General features: G+C 40.3%; 1 protein-coding gene across 2 annotated transcripts in view; it reads left to right on the forward strand.

Moving 5' to 3' along the window:
- Positions 1-16,060, forward strand: part of LANCL3 (LanC like family member 3) — a 48,726-nt gene extending 32,666 nt beyond the window's left edge. For both annotated transcript variants that reach the window (XM_048863871.2, XM_048863862.2), the window contains exons 2-5: positions 1,630-1,753; positions 2,397-2,594; positions 5,391-5,598; positions 7,589-16,060. In XM_048863871.2, coding sequence (XP_048719828.2) covers positions 1,630-1,753; positions 2,397-2,594; positions 5,391-5,598; positions 7,589-7,748 — 690 coding nt within the window. In that variant the 3' untranslated portion in view covers positions 7,749-16,060. The remainder of the gene's footprint in view (positions 1-1,629; positions 1,754-2,396; positions 2,595-5,390; positions 5,599-7,588) is intronic.
- Positions 16,061-16,987: the final 927 nt, after the last annotated feature.

A 16,987-nucleotide genomic window follows, 5' to 3' on the forward strand; every position in this document is an offset into this window, starting at 1 on the left:
CATGAGAGGAAGGTGATCAGGAACAGCCAGCATGGATTCACCAAGGGAAGGTCATGCCTGACTAATCTAATCGCCTTTTATGATGAGATTACTGGTTCTGTGGATGAAGGGAAAGCAGTGGATGTATTGTTTCTTGACTTTAGCAAAGCTTTTGACATGGTCTCCCACAGTATTCTTGTCAGCAAGTTAAGGAAGTATGGGCTGGATGAATGCACTATAAGGTGGGTAGAAAATTGGCTAGATTGTCGGGCTCAACAGGTAGTGATCAATGGCTCCATGTCTAGTTGGCAGCCGGTATCAAGTGGAGTGCCCCAGGGGTCGGTCCTGGGGCCGGTTTTGTTCAATATCTTCATAAATGATCTGGAGGATGGTGTGGATTGCACTCTCAGCAAATTTGCGGATGATACTAAACTGGGAGGAGTGGTAGATACGCTGGAGGGCAGGGATAGGATACAGAAGGACCTAGACAAATTGGAGGATTGGGCCAAAAGAAATCTGATGAGGTTCAATAAGGATAAGTGCAGGGTCCTGCACTTAGGACGGAAGAACCCAATGCACCGCTACAGACTAGGGACCGAATGGCTAGGCAGCAGTTCTGCGGAAAAGGTCCTAGGGGTGACAGTGGACGAGAAGCTGGATATGAGTCAGCAGTGTGCCCTTGTTGCCAAGAAGGCCAATGGCATTTTGGGATGTATAAGTAGGGGCATAGCGAGCAGATCGAGGGACGTGATCGTTCCCCTCTATTCGACATTGGTGAGGCCTCATCTGGAGTACTGTGTCCAGTTTTGGGCCCCACACTACAAGAAGGATGTGGATAAATTGGAGAGAGTCCAGTGAAGGGCAACAAAAATGATCAGGGGTCTAGAACACATGACTTATGAGGAGAGGCTGAGGGAGCTGGGATTGTTTAGCCTGCAGAAGAGAAGAATGAGGGGGGATTTGATAGCTGCTTTCAACTACCTGAAAGGGGGTTCCAAAGAGGATGGCTCTATACTGTTCTTAATGGTAGCAGATGACAGAACGAGGAGTAATGGTCTCAAGTTGCAGAGGGGGAGGTTTAGATTGGATATTAGGAAAAACTTTTTCACTAAGAGGGTGGTGAAACACTGGAATGCGTTACCTAGGGAGGTGGTAGAATCTCCTTCCTTAGAGGTTTTTAAGGTCAGGCTTGACAAAGCCCTGGCTGGGATGATTTAACTGGGAATTGGTCCTGCTTCGAGCAGGGGGTTGGACTAGATGACCTTCAGGGGTCCCTTCCAACCCTGATATTCTATGATTCTATGACTCTATGATCTTCTGCTTGTTTATCACATCTCACTTAGACTGTAAAAATCTTTGGAAGAGAGAGCATGTCTCTTAAATTGGCCTTACTCTGATCCCATTGAAATCAATGGGAATTTTGTCACTGACTTAGTTGAAGCAGGATTTAGGCCACTATGTGAGACTGTTGTGTAATCCTACCATACTATATAAATTATTATTATTGTCAATAACATTACAATATACATTATAACATGCCCACAGAGGCAATGCTCTAATGTATGTGCCAGGATGAAAAAGAGGGAGCTGTATAACTTTTAAAAGGGAAAATTGTTATAATAGTCTGTCTCTCTTGTGTTTTCTGCTTAGATGTTGACCCCAGTGCAGATCAGATCAATTTGCCAAGCTATATTAGAATCTGGGAAGCATTATGCCATGAAGAAGAGGAAACCATGCCCACTCATGTACTCTTATTATGGAACAGAATACCTTGGTGAGTAGAACACACCAACTACTTAGAAACCAAGGCATTGCTTTGACACCAAGGTAATAGAACACTTAGAAATAAGACATTGGCAGGCAAACAATATGTGCAGTCTGCTTTTCCAACTAACAAATGGTCATACAGGTAAATGGACAACTATTGTATGTGGACCACCTAAAATGAATGCAGTGATTAATGCTAGTTATACATTATATATTCCCACTAGGCTCCAATATTTCCCTTCTGCAGAAAAACTTGTAATAAGGGAAAAATCCATAAACTTTGTGAGACTCCTCACTGAGTTGGGGCCTTTGCCTCTCTGAAGCGAGGCGTTTTCAGCTATTATGTATTTGTGAAATGCAGTAGAGAAAGCTTTTATCTGCACTTTAATTTTCATTATTCTCAAATGTTGCCACTCTATAGTGAGAATGGGTGAATTCATACTGAGTTTTTCTTTAAATTTGGAATCTGAAAGATGTAAGTGGTAACAAATCTTTGAGTTGCATGTATAAGACCTTTGCTCAACACAGTATTATAACAGTCAAAACAAGACAGAACACCCAACACAGAAATTATTTCCAGTAGAAAGATGCAGTGTGGTGGATCTGTGAGCAAAAATAATTCTTCTTTTAACTATTTCTATTCTTTACAGGTGCAGCCCATGGCCTTTCATCCATCCTTCAGATGCTGCTGTCCTATTACGAATACCTTCAGCCTGCAGATCAGGAGCTTGTATGGCAGAGCATTGACTTTCTTATGGACCAAGAACAAAACAGCAACTGGCCGCCTGAACTGGGAGAGACAATTGAGCGGGAGAACGAGCTTGTGCACTGGTGTCATGGAGCTCCAGGTCCTTTTCAAATTGATGCTGTGAAGTAGCCAGATGTTACCAATTACAATGCTTTTCACACTAAATGATTCCATTGAGAAAATAACGTCAGGTCAAATTTTACTGATTTTACCGTTTATGTCAAGCAGGAAAATTGTTCGTGCTTTCTTCAGTTAAGTTTTGTTTATTACTGTCGTGGGTGGAAGATCAGGCAATGAAGGAAAACTCTGAGATACTTTCAAATATGTTGTTATAAAAGCCATTAAAATCCAATAGTACAATATGTCACCTAATGACCTAGCTGTAATGCCCTGTACTCTAAGAAGCCCATGTATGATCTCTGTATTCCAAGCTCTTGCTCCCATGAGTGGAGGGACTTCAGTGCATGATATATATGAGTTACAAGGCAAGTCCTGGTTGACTAGAGAGTGAAGATGGCCTTAGTGTACTGAAAGGGACATAGCCAATGCCAGACTTACTATTTATGGGTGGGTCTGGAAAAGTTTTTGCCTCTTCCCCTCAAACATAGCCAATTTCTGTGTATTGCTATTGTACACTTATGCACAGATCTGACCTAAGGATTTTTTTATGGGAAGGAAAGTAGCAAATATGTCCAATGGCTGGAGATGGAACACCTACATGGGGAGGGCTCTGAGTTGCTCTAGAGAATTCTTTCCCAGGTATCTGCCTAGTGGGTCTTGCCCACATGCTCAGGGTCTAACTGATCACCGTATTTGGGGTTGGGAAAGAATTGGCAGAGACCGGGGGGGCGAGGGGCGGAAAAGGTGGGGTTTTGCCTTCCTCTGGGGCATGGGTCACTTGCCAGTTTAAACTAGTGGAAATGGTGGATTCGCTGTAACTTGAAGTCTTTGAACCATGATTTTAGGACTTCATTAACTCAGCCAGAGGTTAGAGGTCTATTACCGGAGTAGGTGGGTGAGATTCTGTGGCCTGCAATGGGTAGGAGAACAGATTAGGTGATCATGATGGTCCCTTCTGGCCTTAAAGTCTATGATCTATGAGTATGCACTAGCAAAATGTTAATTGTGGAATTTCCCCAAATTTAAGAGCTCTGGGGAAGAGGAGAAGCTTCTGTCTGAGTTCCATGCTGACCCCAGCTGAGGCTCTCACTCTTGCTTTAGCAGTGTTTGCTTGTGCTATTGTATATTGAAATTACTTCCCACCAGGATATAGCAGCTAACTGTTCTTACTGGCTTTGTAACCTAAACCTAGGAGATAACAGCAAAAATTGACACCGTGCTCCAGGACCGTTCACTTTGTTAAACAAAGTTCAGGAGCAGAGACCCATGTATTTTAAATGTGTTCTTTCTAAATTGTAAACAGTGCAACATAATTAGAGCCCTTAACTGTACATTCTGCTGGAACTTTATCTTTTCCTGACATGTAGGGAGTGAAGGTCCCTCTTTCCTGATCCTTCCCTGTGGGTGAAGAAAAGTGAAACCAGCTTTGTTCAGTTAATTTCTCTCTTGGAAAGAAAGAAATTTAGACTCCAATTGGAGTTTGGTCCACTGTGTGAGTGCTGGTGATATCCGTGTGGCAGAGGCCCCTTTGGCAGTCTCATCTGCCCTCTGCCCACTAATCCGTCTCCTGGCCAGTACTTCTAACACTACAAACCTTGAAGAAATTTCAAACGGCCACAATCTCTCATTATGGAACAGCCGACTGGATGAAAGTTTCTTGCCTCCTCCTCAAAGGCGAATATTCCCCACAATATTATATGAGTTTGTGGTGCAGGATGGGCAGTATTTAGTCCTGTCCCAGGGACTGACTGATAGTCTGCTACCTCACAACACAGCAGGGCTAGAGCTGGATGATTTATACCATTAGAAAACAGGGGCTTTCCAGTGGGATACAGCACTTACTCTTAGCTCTTGGAGCACCAAGATATCAAGTGGTTAAAATTGGGATGTTTAATGGAAAATTATTTGAGGTAATTTTTAGAGCCTTCTAAATGTTCTGATTTTCCTTTCCCTGGGAGTCCTCTATATTGTGCCTTTCATCAATCATGAGTAATGCAGCCATTTCAATGCCACACCACTATATATTTTGTATACGTCACTGAGAGCTATTTTAAACAGTTTTTTTGAGAACCTGAATTTTTAAAATTCAGGCTGCATTTGTATCCCTTCTCATGTAGCATCTGTCTTTTAGTTACTGTGAATCCAACTGCACAGTGATCACATGGAGATTATAACTAATAAAACCAAATCACCTCTAAAAATTACTTTAAATGGCTTTTTCATACATAAAAAGGACATGACTGACGGCCAGCATCTCAGGATCTGCCAGGGCTAGAATAAAGTGCAATGAGTCCCATTGGAAAGAGGGTTAGTTCCTATTTCTAGCTCTGTTGAAATGAGAACTACTGGGTCTTAAACCTGTCACTGTTGCAAGACTAATTATTGTCCATCCTCAATCTTGGGTCAATGTGATATGGTGCAAGAACTCCACATTTTTGGGAGAGAAGGAAATGTCTTGTCTTGTGGCTGGCTGATTTAAACACAAACATGTGGCTGCTGTTTTAAGCTGCCCAGGGGTTTGGAATGTTAGTCCTGGAATGAGGTGAGCTAGAGGGGTGACTGCATGTGAGGCTTTTAAAGGTGCATGATAAATGCAATGTATCACATGGCTCTCAATTTATCAGACTGCTACCACCCTCACCTATGTGGCGTGTACACTCGGGTGAATATATATCATAGATGAGAATTTCCATATTCTTATGTATTGATCATATAACATTTTACCAGCTTGACTGTACTTATAAAAAGAAAACTGATTTCTCTGCTGTTTCCCTAGGTATTGCATACCTGTTTGCTAAAGCTTATCTGATTTCCAAGAAGCCCCAGTATCTTGACACTTGTATCCGCTGTGGGGAACTGACATGGCAGAAGGGCCTGCTGAAGAAGGGACCTGGAATTTGCCATGGAGTGGCTGGTAGTGCCTATGTGTTCCTACTCCTATATAGGCTTACTGGAAACTCTAAATACATCTATAGAGCACAAAGGTTAGTATTCTCACCTTTCAGCAACACCTCACTTAGCTTTGGGGTTTATTATTATAGAGTTTGGTGAAATACAAAGAACACTCTCTCAGAACCTTGCATAGTCTATGGCAGGGATCTCAAACTCAAATCACCACGAGGGCCACATGAGGACTAGTACACTGAGTACTAGTACGCATCACTGACGCCTCACCCCCCGCTTCCCCCGGCCCCGCCCCCACTCCACCCCTTCCATGAGGCCCTGCTCCACCTCTTCCCACCCCTTCCCCAAATCCCCGCCCTGCCTCTTCTCCGCCTCCTCCCCTGAGCGCGTGGCTCCCCGCTCCTCCCCCTTCCCTACTGGAAAGCACTAAGTTCCACCAAACAGCTGTTTGGCAGCAGGAAGTGCCTGGAGGTAGGCAGAGGAGCGGGGATGCAGCACGCTGGAGGGAAGGGGGGCGCGGCGGGTGAGGGGAGCTTGGTGGCCAAAGGAAATAACTCGGGGTGAGGGGCACGGGGAGCTTGGCGGGCCACAGCAAATAACTCTGCGGGCCGCGTGTTTGAGACCCCTGGTCTATGGCCACAATTCCTTCAAGTAGCTTAAATCTTTAAATATTCAAAAAAGAACTAAAAATGCCCAGAGCCAGCAAATTTAGACGTGGAAATTCTGTCTCTAGAGCAGAACATGCTAACAGATTTTACATTCTAACAACCTATTTCTCCCTCAGACTAGTCCAGCCTCTTTTTAGGGTCTGCATCCAAATAGGGTCATGAGCAACTGATTACATTAACTGATGAGGTGCTTCTAGTGGGACTCTGTGATCCTTTACTGGGATTAAACTCAAAACGGTCCATGCTACTTACTGACTTTTTGTACCTCCCCCTATGGTTGCCATGGTGGTGAGGGCTAGAGGAATGGCTCTAGATGGCACTGAAGTTCTGAATACTCCGAGTGCCCAAATATGGTTTGGATACATACCCGCTAAGTATGGGACTGAGATCATAACTCATCTAACATAGACTATTGAGTAGGTGTCATGTTATTGACTTTTAGCCATTACCAGCATGGGTTGGGCCTGTCCAGAAATACAGCAGTGAAGACCTCCATAGCCTATGAACAAATACCAGAGAATTTTAGCTCTTGCTCCACAGCTGAGTGAAATGAACCGCTGGTTTCATTATATTGATTCTCTGTCTGGTTTTCACAATAAGTGACGCTGTCTCTAAGTACGTAGAAGTGCAACTAAGCCAGGATCTTGCTTCTCCACATATTTTACACACACACAGGCCTCATTCCGCTCTCTCTTACACCAGTTTTACATCAGTGTAACTCCATCAACTTCCTGTTTACACTGGTTTAAATGGGATGAGGCCTATGTAGTATTATAGCAGGGAGCAGTTACTTTTAGTTCAGATTTTTTTCTGACATATTGTAGCTCTTTTAAATGATAATATGTTTGTTTCCATTTTCCTTAGCAAGCAGGAAATGGTTCTGGAATCACGATAACTTATTTTCAGTGCTGCTCATTTTATAGTATTTTGAGAGTATTTCACCTGCTTAATCACGTCTGTAATACAGGGCTTTTCACATCCATCCAGAAAACACTGCTGTTCTGTGTCCTGCTGGGTCCTGATGCAACAAAGACCAATCTAAAAACATTCTTTAAAAAAACCCTTCCATTTATACACTTATAAATGTTATACAAAGACACAAAAAAGCTCGTAGATCTCAGACTGGCACCAAGCATGTCAAATATATAAATACAGATTGGAACATTTCTGTCCTTCTTGATCAAATGGACCTCAGTTTGGTGAGGGGGAAAAAGGTGTAAACAGATTTGCAGATAACGTCCGATAACTAGCAGGCGTGAAACTATTAATATTCTTCCTATTGAATGTGTTGACGTGAAGCTTTCTAATGACAAATGAACAGATACACAGGGATGGCACCAAAACCAGTTGCATAAAGAGAGAGGTAATAAAGACTTCATTTTTTGTCTTTACTGTTTCTTAGGTTTGCAGAGTTCTTATTTACAGAAGAATTTAAGGCTGGTTCCCGGGCATTAGAAAACATATATAGTCTGTACGAAGGCTTCTCGGGGACTGTGTGTTTCCTGATTGACTTGCTGCAGCCCAACCAAGCCGAGTTCCCTCTCTTCAGTGTCTTTGTCTAGAGAAGGATGTTCTCCAGTGCCACATTGGAACAGCCATGTACAGGGCACCTGCTGTTTCACTTATCTGTAAAGGGAGGCTATTTACAAAATAAGCCACATTCAGTGATACCACTAACGCTAGCCTTAATTCTGCTGGGGGGTCAGGAAGAAGTCTAAATCTATTGGGGTTTGGGGAGGGAAGTATGTGGTTTAAAAAAAAATAAGTTTAAAAATAAAAGGGGAGAATGAAGTGGTTTTTCACAATTGAAGGGATAGAAATTCAGCTGTACTAAGGGAAGTAACGTCTTCTGATTATTCAAATGAGAATGAAAGAGGCATTAACAATCTTTAACGTGATGGTTATGCAGAAAAACAAAATGGAAATCTGAACAGTAGGGACATGCAAGGGAAATAAAATGATTAATCCAATGGGTTTAAAAAGAGACCCATAAAATAGACATTACACAGCTATGTTCTTGTAGGTGAATCAGACAGGTCACTAAAGAGTGAAAAGGCAAAATCTGGGATTTCTTAATAAAGATTTCCTAGTTTTAATACCACCTTTCCTAGAAGTACCTATATGTTGGAATCCTTTCATTGTCATGTGCATATAATAGCAGTTGTACAGCTACGTTCTGTCTTTAATTGCACATGTACCACATTACTGTTGTAATCAGTGGGGTTTCATATATGTAAATGACAGCTGAATCTGACCATGCATTTCAAAACGGTGTGTGGTAATCCCTATCACCACCTTGCGGTGGTAGTAGTACTCCATCTTTTTATCAATATCGTCTCTTCCTTGAAGTAGATCAACGGAAGCCATGTAGAAGACTTGGATCACTAAATTCTGTAGCAAAGGTCTTAGATAGACAAGGTGGGTGAGGTAATGTTTTTTTATTGGACCAACTTCAAGTCAGACCTTAAGAAGAGCTCTGTGTAAGCTCAAAAGCGTGTCTCTCTCACCAACAGAAGTTGGTCCAATAAAAGATATTACCTCAACCACCTCATCGCTCTAATATCCTGGGGCCAACATGGCTACAACAAAACTGCAGATCGGCAGGGTATAGAAGTCAAGTGCTAGTCTCACAGTATCAGATACTAGGTAATATTGCTTATTGCCAATCATAGAAGAAACTGCCTTTAGTCCATTATTTGAACTGTAGCATATATATATATATATATGGAGATTGAAAAAGTGACTGACAAAATAATTTCCTGATGAAATGGGGTGCTACACTTTAGAGATACAAATTGTATGCAGACCTTTGATGGAACCCTGAGTACTGGGCTTAGGAGAAGGCTGATAAAAAGTTTAAAACTAAAACCACTTATTTCTCTGGTTCACCAAGTAATGTTGCTAATGTACCACGCAAAGTATTGTACGTGCCCAAGTGATTTGTGGCTGTTGAGATCGATGGTCAGTCCAGTAACACCGCACTAGCATAGATAAGTAGGGAGATTTGAAACCTAAACAAAATGCAGATGTAGATTTGTTAAAATACTGTAGCAGCAAATTCCTGTATTTACAATATATCAGACTAATATATTTCTTTATACTGGAATACAGTAATATGATTGAATTTAAGGGGAGAGTGGGCAGGCTGATAGGTCAAAAATTACACCCAGTGGCTTCACGTGAACAAGCTGACACATGCATAACCCTATCCCAGTACTCTGCTGGTCTGCCATTCCCCTTGTGTTTTTCACTGGAAAAGATTCAGCTTTTCTTAGGGCCTGATCCTTTAAGGATTCCCATTGACTTCTTTGGCTTTGGATCAGGCTATAGAATGGAGTCAGACCCTGCAGCCCTTATATATGTTGTTAATCCTTACTCACTGCCACAAGCCCTTTCACATGAATTGATTTAATGGGATGACTTGGATGAGTAAGGGCTGAAGAATCAGACCCCTGCTGTATGGTGGTTTGGTACAGTGTTACGTAGTTATTTCACCCCAGAAGTAGCTGCATTTTGAGTAATACATTTCAGTGGTGGATAAAGCAATCTATTTTTTTTTATCAGTTTGTCAAGCGCATTGGGATCCTTGGAGGAAAGGGAATGTCAAGGCACAGCAATGTCAAAACGCAAAGTGTATCATTAGTTGCTTCATTCTTGTGTGCAGAGGCAATATATCTCACATGTATGTGTACCTATCGTGCTGAAACCTGAAGTCAGTCGGAGAATAAGGATAAGTAATATGAGTGGGATTGGTCCCTGGGTGTTCAGATGTGTGCCCAAGATTAGAGGTCACCCCAGCATCCCAGATCTGTTGCTGGTCAATCGCCCATCTGAGAAGTTGGGTTCTTTTCCTAGGTTGCACCCTGTGTTTTGGATGGCTAACAGATTTTTCAGAATTTGGACCTTTTTAAACGTGTTTAGGACAGGTGACATTTTTGACCTGTCAGTTTTATCCTTGTAACCTGATATTTAGGTTACCTACCAAATTCATGGTCCATTTTGGTCAATGTCATGGTCATAGGATTTTAAAAATCCTAAATTTCATGATTTCAGCCATTTAAATCTGAAATTCCAGGGTGTTGTAATTGTAGGGTCCTGACCCCAAAAGGAGTTGTGGGGGGGTCATAAGGTTATTGTAGGGGGATTGTGGTGCTGCTGCCCTTACTTCTGCTCCGCTGCTGGTGGCGGCACTGCCTTCGGGGCTGGGCAGCTGGAGAGCCTCGGTGGCTGCTGGCCGGGAGCCCAGCTCTGAATGCAGCGCCGCCACCAGCAGCAGCACAGAAGTGAGGATGGCATGGCATGGTACTGCCCCCCTTACTGCTGCGCGGCTGCCTGCAGAGCTGGGCCCTCAATCAGCAGCCAGCACTCTCCAGCCGCCCAGCTCTGAAGGAGGCACAGAAGTAAGGGTGGCAATACCACGGCCCCACTAAAATAAACTTGCAACCCTTCCCCCCCCATTGACTCCCTTTTGGTCAGTACCCCCAGTTTGAGAAACGCTGGTCTCCCCTTCCCCAACCCCTCTCCCCAAAGGAAATCTGTACAATACAGGGTAAAAGCACACAAAAGACCAGATTTCATTGCAGGAGACCAGATTTCATGTTCCGTGATGCGTTTTTCATGACCTTGAATTTGGTAGGGCCCTACTGATGATATTTAATTCTAAACTTATATTGTACATAGTATTCATGCAGTTAAAATGTAAAAGTAACAATATCCATGTTGCAGTATTTAGAAAGCTGCTCTAATTACTTTTTATTCTATTGTGAAAAACAATCTTGGAAATATTTGTTTCTTAAATTAAAACAGAGAACTGGATTCTGCCATCTGGGCTCAGGGCTGTTTTAATCCTGCAGTTATTACCTGCAACCTTATTTACAGATGCAGACTGAAAAAGCAATGTTTTTGGTATATACAACCTAAGAAGCACAATGCACCCAATTCAGTCAAAAGCAAAAGACCTAGAACTTAAAATCTATTTATACAGCAGCACAGTAATCATCACATTTTACTTTTTTCTTCATTATCTCTGGCACCACAAAACCTAATTATAACCAACTAGCTATGTCTCAGTAGTTTTCACTGCAGATGGAGTTCTGTGTCAAAACCCCAAACAAATCTAGAATATGGGAATAAATGCAAAAATTCAGATCCTAAACAAAAAGTATGTTGATATTGTTACATACAAGACTCTAAGTTTTCAAATAGGAACACAGTGACAGTTTCAAATATTTGGAAAAAAGTAAAAATATTCTATAAAGGCAATGGATTAGATAACTCTTATTATGCTTTTCTATTATGTTTAATTTCCAATAGGTATAGTTTTATTGATCTTTTTAACTTGTTCCTTATAAATGGCAGGAATAGGAAGTGTTAAGTATTCATCATCTGTTCTCTGATGACTTTCTGTCTCTATCCTTTTGCAGAGTTCCTTCTTTCTTATTTACATTCAGTAAGGAATCTCTTGTAATTTACCATATATTCTAAAAGCAACCGAAAACAAATTTATAGTCTTTTCTTGTAACCCTTGCTAGTGAAGGTAATCTTTAGCCATCTGGGATTAATTGTGAGAGTAGCAATTACTTGTGTAAGGGTTGCACTGTGTTTAATATCCATTCTGCTATAAGAAAACAGATTTAACCACTCTCTGTTTTCAAAAGCCTCAGGCTCAACCTGTTCTCTTGAAGTCCAAAGGAGTTTTGCTGTTGACTTCAGTATGAGCAGGGTGAGAACTCTCGTTTATTGCAACATTTATGAAGTACAAATAAAAAATATATTGCAGTCTCTTGGACCTTAATTGTTTATCATTTTAATCCTGCAATACCTTTTAAGAAAACCGCTTTATGCTGCCTTAACAGTAAAGTCCTCATGCTGCTGCTTCAAAAAAAAAAATACTGAAAAACAATTCAATTTTGTTCTTAATAAAATGCCTGTGGTGCAGTTGCATTAATTTAGACTTGACTCTGCCTCAAGGATTGAAAAAACTCAGCACATATTTTCAATGTTTCTTTAGTAGAAAAACAATTCATGAATTGATAGTAATAATGTACAGTTAGATATGTAGGGTGGAATTTCAAAACTGTATAAAGGAGTTAGACGCCTCGTTTCCTCTGGGAGTTGGGTACCTAACTCACTTAGGCACTTCTGAAAATGCCAGCCATAATGTAAATCTGGATTTTCAGCTCTTTCTTCTTCTTAACTCACATCCACTTGTAAATTCCCCTCATACTTACCCTGTTGCAAACTTTATTGTAGCTTTTAAAAGGTAGGCAAGTAAACAACTTGTCTGCAGATGTCAGTGCTTCTGTGAATGAGATACAATAAAGTTATAAGCTTTTCTATGTTCCATCCTTACTGCCTTCAGAGACTGATTGTGTTACCCCCCAGGCTGAGACAAAAGGTCTAGCAGAAGTTACCTTTTCCGGCTCCAGAACCAGGATCTCACAATTTGAAACCTCATAATCCTGTACAGATTCTGCCATCCTGCTGTGATAATAGTATATGTTAGGAGAACCTCACCCACTTACCAAAAGTAGAACACGAAATGGCAGAATATCTTTTACACATTAAAGTAAAATCTCTTCATGTGTTTGGTTGCTGAAGTATAAGCCATAGGAATTTAAGAGGTATAAAAGTGTTTCTGGTTATGCTTTTTTAAAGCAAAGGGATTACGCTTTGCCATACGTTGTGTGTATTGTTGCTTATTTATGGTGTGTGTGTGTATCCTGTTGTTGTGTAAAGTGGTAAAATAGATATCAGCCTACGGCGCTATATACTATTTATGATTGTTGGCAAATCATCTGCAAATCATTACTGTTGAATAATTTATTTTATTTGGTGATAGAACTAGATCTGAAATATTGAGGTTTAGTGGTTTTTAGGATTCATAGAGCCAGGTACAATGTGTAATTTTCAGCAACAGAAATGTGAGTTCTAACAGATACTTACTGTTTTTTTTCTAGCACTCAAGCTTTCAGCATCAGGAATATACTTATTTTATGCCATTGTTTTAAATCTCAGCTTTGTCTACGTGGTTTTTTTTCTTTTCTTTTTCCCCCTCCACCCATGTTATGAATCACTTCAGAAGGCTGGATTAGCAGCCCAACTCCTTTGTTTTTTAAAACAAAGCACACTTCTGTAGGACTGTCTATTTTAATGTGAAAGGAGGTTGTCCACATATTAGTATTACGTTACTTTCTCACTCCCTGCTGGCCTCTGCTCATTGGCTCTGCCACTTCCCTGATGCTAAATATAATCATTGGACTGTATATTGATTGTCACTGACTTTTCAAATCCGTGAATATAACAAAAAATGAATTTGTAGATAATATTTCCAGTTCTACCGTAACTCATTTCTACTAAGACAGTCACAAAAAGGTGGGTAAAATGAACTAATGTTCTGAAATATACACCTAAATTATCCTTGGAAATATGAACAAAGACACTGGTTACCCTTAAAGACTTTTCAGTTACCTTTGTAAATAAGTAATGTCACTTTTGTATTACTGATACTAAATATATAGAAATGCCATGGATAACATGAGAACATTGATTATTTTTAAAGGTCACATTGTTAAGTTTTAAGTGTGACCACTGTAGGTGTGTGCAAAATATAGAGTTGCAGGTGCAAATGGGATAATTCTTCAGGCAAAGACCCATTTGCACATGTAGATACAGGGTTTGCAAACAACATTGCATGTTTCATGCATGTAGTTATCTGTTTTGACCCATGCGTGCATCACTGAGAGTACATCTTAGTTGCCCATTTTTTAAAATTAGATCCGAAACGTTTATGGACAAAACGTCTCTCTGAGATCTATAGAGCAAATCTCAACTCTGATGGTCAACTCCACCTACCTGTCCTGAACATCTGTTGACATAATATCAATGGGTGTTCTCTGATATTGTGATCTTCGTATAGGAGGAGATGAGAATTGCTATACAGATTTAAGAGATGAATCTTGCTGTCAAGAACCACATGGATGAACAACCATTGGCTAACACCACTGGTTTACATTGCTGTGAGAAGAAATTTGAGTTTGTATTTAAATGTTCTGGATTGAGTAGTAAGTAGCATTAAGGCTAAACTGAAAAGAAATGAGCAAATGTCCAAAAAAACACATTACGAGAGAACAACCTACTGCAAAGCCATAAGCCAGAAAAACTCAGGGCCCACAAAACAATACTGCATTTTTGGGATGTGAATAGGCATTTTCCAAGAAAATAGCACAGAGTTTGCTTCATTGCACAAATATTGTACAGTATGTGCTGTAATTAACAGATTTCTGCTGCCTTGAATCAATGCCAATTATAGCAAAGTCATCATAGGCATACTCACTGAAAAAATTCTGTCCATATAGGAATTGTCTGTAATTGTATCTACTGCTATCCATTCATATAGATTAATTTAATAAATGGAATTGTGAAGAAATGCTCAATATGTGTGAGCATTCCAAAAAAAGGGTTGAAGTACACAAACTTTTGGAACTAATAAAATTCCTGCCTAATTTATATCCAATGGTTATAGTCATTACTGGTTCTTTGTAACATTGCCAGTCATGATCTGAGAAATCAATACATCAATAAGAGACGGATTTGTCATAAGGGATGAAAGGCTCTAGTCTCTTACTAACAAATATATAGAGCCCACTGATGTTTTTCATGTGATGATTCAAAGAGAAAGCTAAGGCAATTAGGTTCAAATACAGCAATACAAATAATATGGCAGAAAACTACTTTTAATTAAAACATATTTTGCATAGCAATGTGTTGATAGTTGTATAAAAGATATTTTATAATACAATGATATTCCTAAACAATGTTGCATAACATGTACCAAAAAACATTTTATACAGAAATCCTGGGGTCAATTGTATACTATATATAGGGAGATGGGAAATCTTAAATATTTCTTTTTCATATCAGGCAAGAGTACTATATGAACTAAAATTAAGTTGTGCTGTAGTCTTCATTACCATTTAAATATGTCTGCTAGAGGGAGGGAAAGGTTTGCACTAACAATGGGCCTGATTCTTCTACAGTGTTCAACTTTGTGTAGCCATTTAGGGCCTCATCCAACTCACTGAAATCAATGATAAAACTCCTGTTGACGTCAGTGGTGCAGGATAAGGTCATTACATCTATGTGAAGTAGGTGTGACACTACCATTCTGGGCCCCAAGCCTGCAAACCCTTATGCATGCATTTTAAGTTTATTCACATGAGTTGAACATTGACATCAAGACTCACCGAAGTCAAGAACATTCACGTAAGAACAATTAAGCACATGCATATTTGCATGATCAAGGCCCAGTTTGATAGCATTTTACACCTGCTTGGCCCAATTTATCTAAAAACATATGTACGTGAGTACCAGCAAGTGTACCAGGTAAAGTAGATTGCATTGCTAACACAGATATTATTTCATATTGAGTGATCGTTTGCTATATTCCATACACTGTATTCCATACGCTGATCATTTGCTATATTCCAGCATATGATACACGGTATTCATTTCTTGTATAAGTGCTGTATCCTAGCTTCATTTTTTGTCTGTGACACCCGCACACAGCCATAACGTGGTGTAGTTCCTTTAGAACTCAGATTGATTTTACCCTTGTAGACGTGCACCTTATTGGTTTAAAACGCCTGGATGTTATAATGTTGGAAACACTGTGATCTTTCAAGATGTGTTTATTGTATTAGTTTTGCATTATAATTGATACATACACTAATAGAAGCTAGAGTTATAGCATTTTAAAGCCGTGTTAATAATATTGGCTTAGCAGTGATAGAGAAAATCTGTGTATACCCACATTGTTAATATAAAAGCTACGATTATCTTTTGCCTTACAATAAAAGCCTCATCTTAAATGTTATGGATATTTGTATTAATTGATTATTCTTGAGAACACTTGCTTTAGGTACCACTTTTCCCTCCGAATCAGTACTGACTTAACGTCCCAGTACTATTCTTGGTGGCACTGTCCTGCTGGAAGAGAGGTCTTTTGGGTGAGAAGTAAAACTAAGGTCTGGACCACCTGTGATCATTAAAGATCCCATGGCAGTTTTCATAATAGTAGAGATATGTTACCCTTGGTGTGTTGGTCAGTTTCCAATTCAGGCAAGTATCTTCAGCCTACCTAAATTTCACACACACACATCCTCCCTTCCCAATTTGAAGGGCCCAATCTCCAGAGCACCTTCAGTTCGCCTCTGAAGAACATTTAGATGGCACAGTAGTAAAATACACCTGAGCCCTCTCTTCACTATATATCTCTTCCATCTGTGCTACCACCCATGGAGTAATAGATTATGGAGCTGTGGTGAATTGTGGGCTCACGATTTGCCATTGCAGATGCAGATCTAGAAAGGTCCCAAACAAAAGGCAGCTAGCACTTTTTTCACCTAATACTTGCTGCAGATCTGGAGCTGATACATAATAATGTTATGAATACTGCTATATAATAATTTTAAGAACACTCAGGTTTCAGAGTAACAGCCCTGTTAGTCTGTATTCGCAAAAAGAAAAGGAGTACTTGTGGCACCTTAGAGACTAACCAATTTATTTGAGCATAAGCTTTCGTGAGCTACAGTTCACTTTGAAGTGAGCTGTAGCTCACGAAAGCTCATGCTCAAATAAATTGGTTAGTCTCTAAGGTGCCACAAGTACTCCTTTTCTTTTTAAGAACACTGTGACTGGTCAGGAAATGTAAGTTATTGGACAGTGGGGTTACTGGAATGTTTATTATACACTAAATAAGGTTCAAGTTCAGTGGCTCTGTACAGGCAGGTGAGACAACAGC

The sequence above is a fragment of the Caretta caretta genome, chromosome 1 (assembly GCF_965140235.1).
Source record: "Caretta caretta isolate rCarCar2 chromosome 1, rCarCar1.hap1, whole genome shotgun sequence".
Lineage (NCBI taxonomy): Eukaryota > Metazoa > Chordata > Testudines > Cheloniidae > Caretta > Caretta caretta.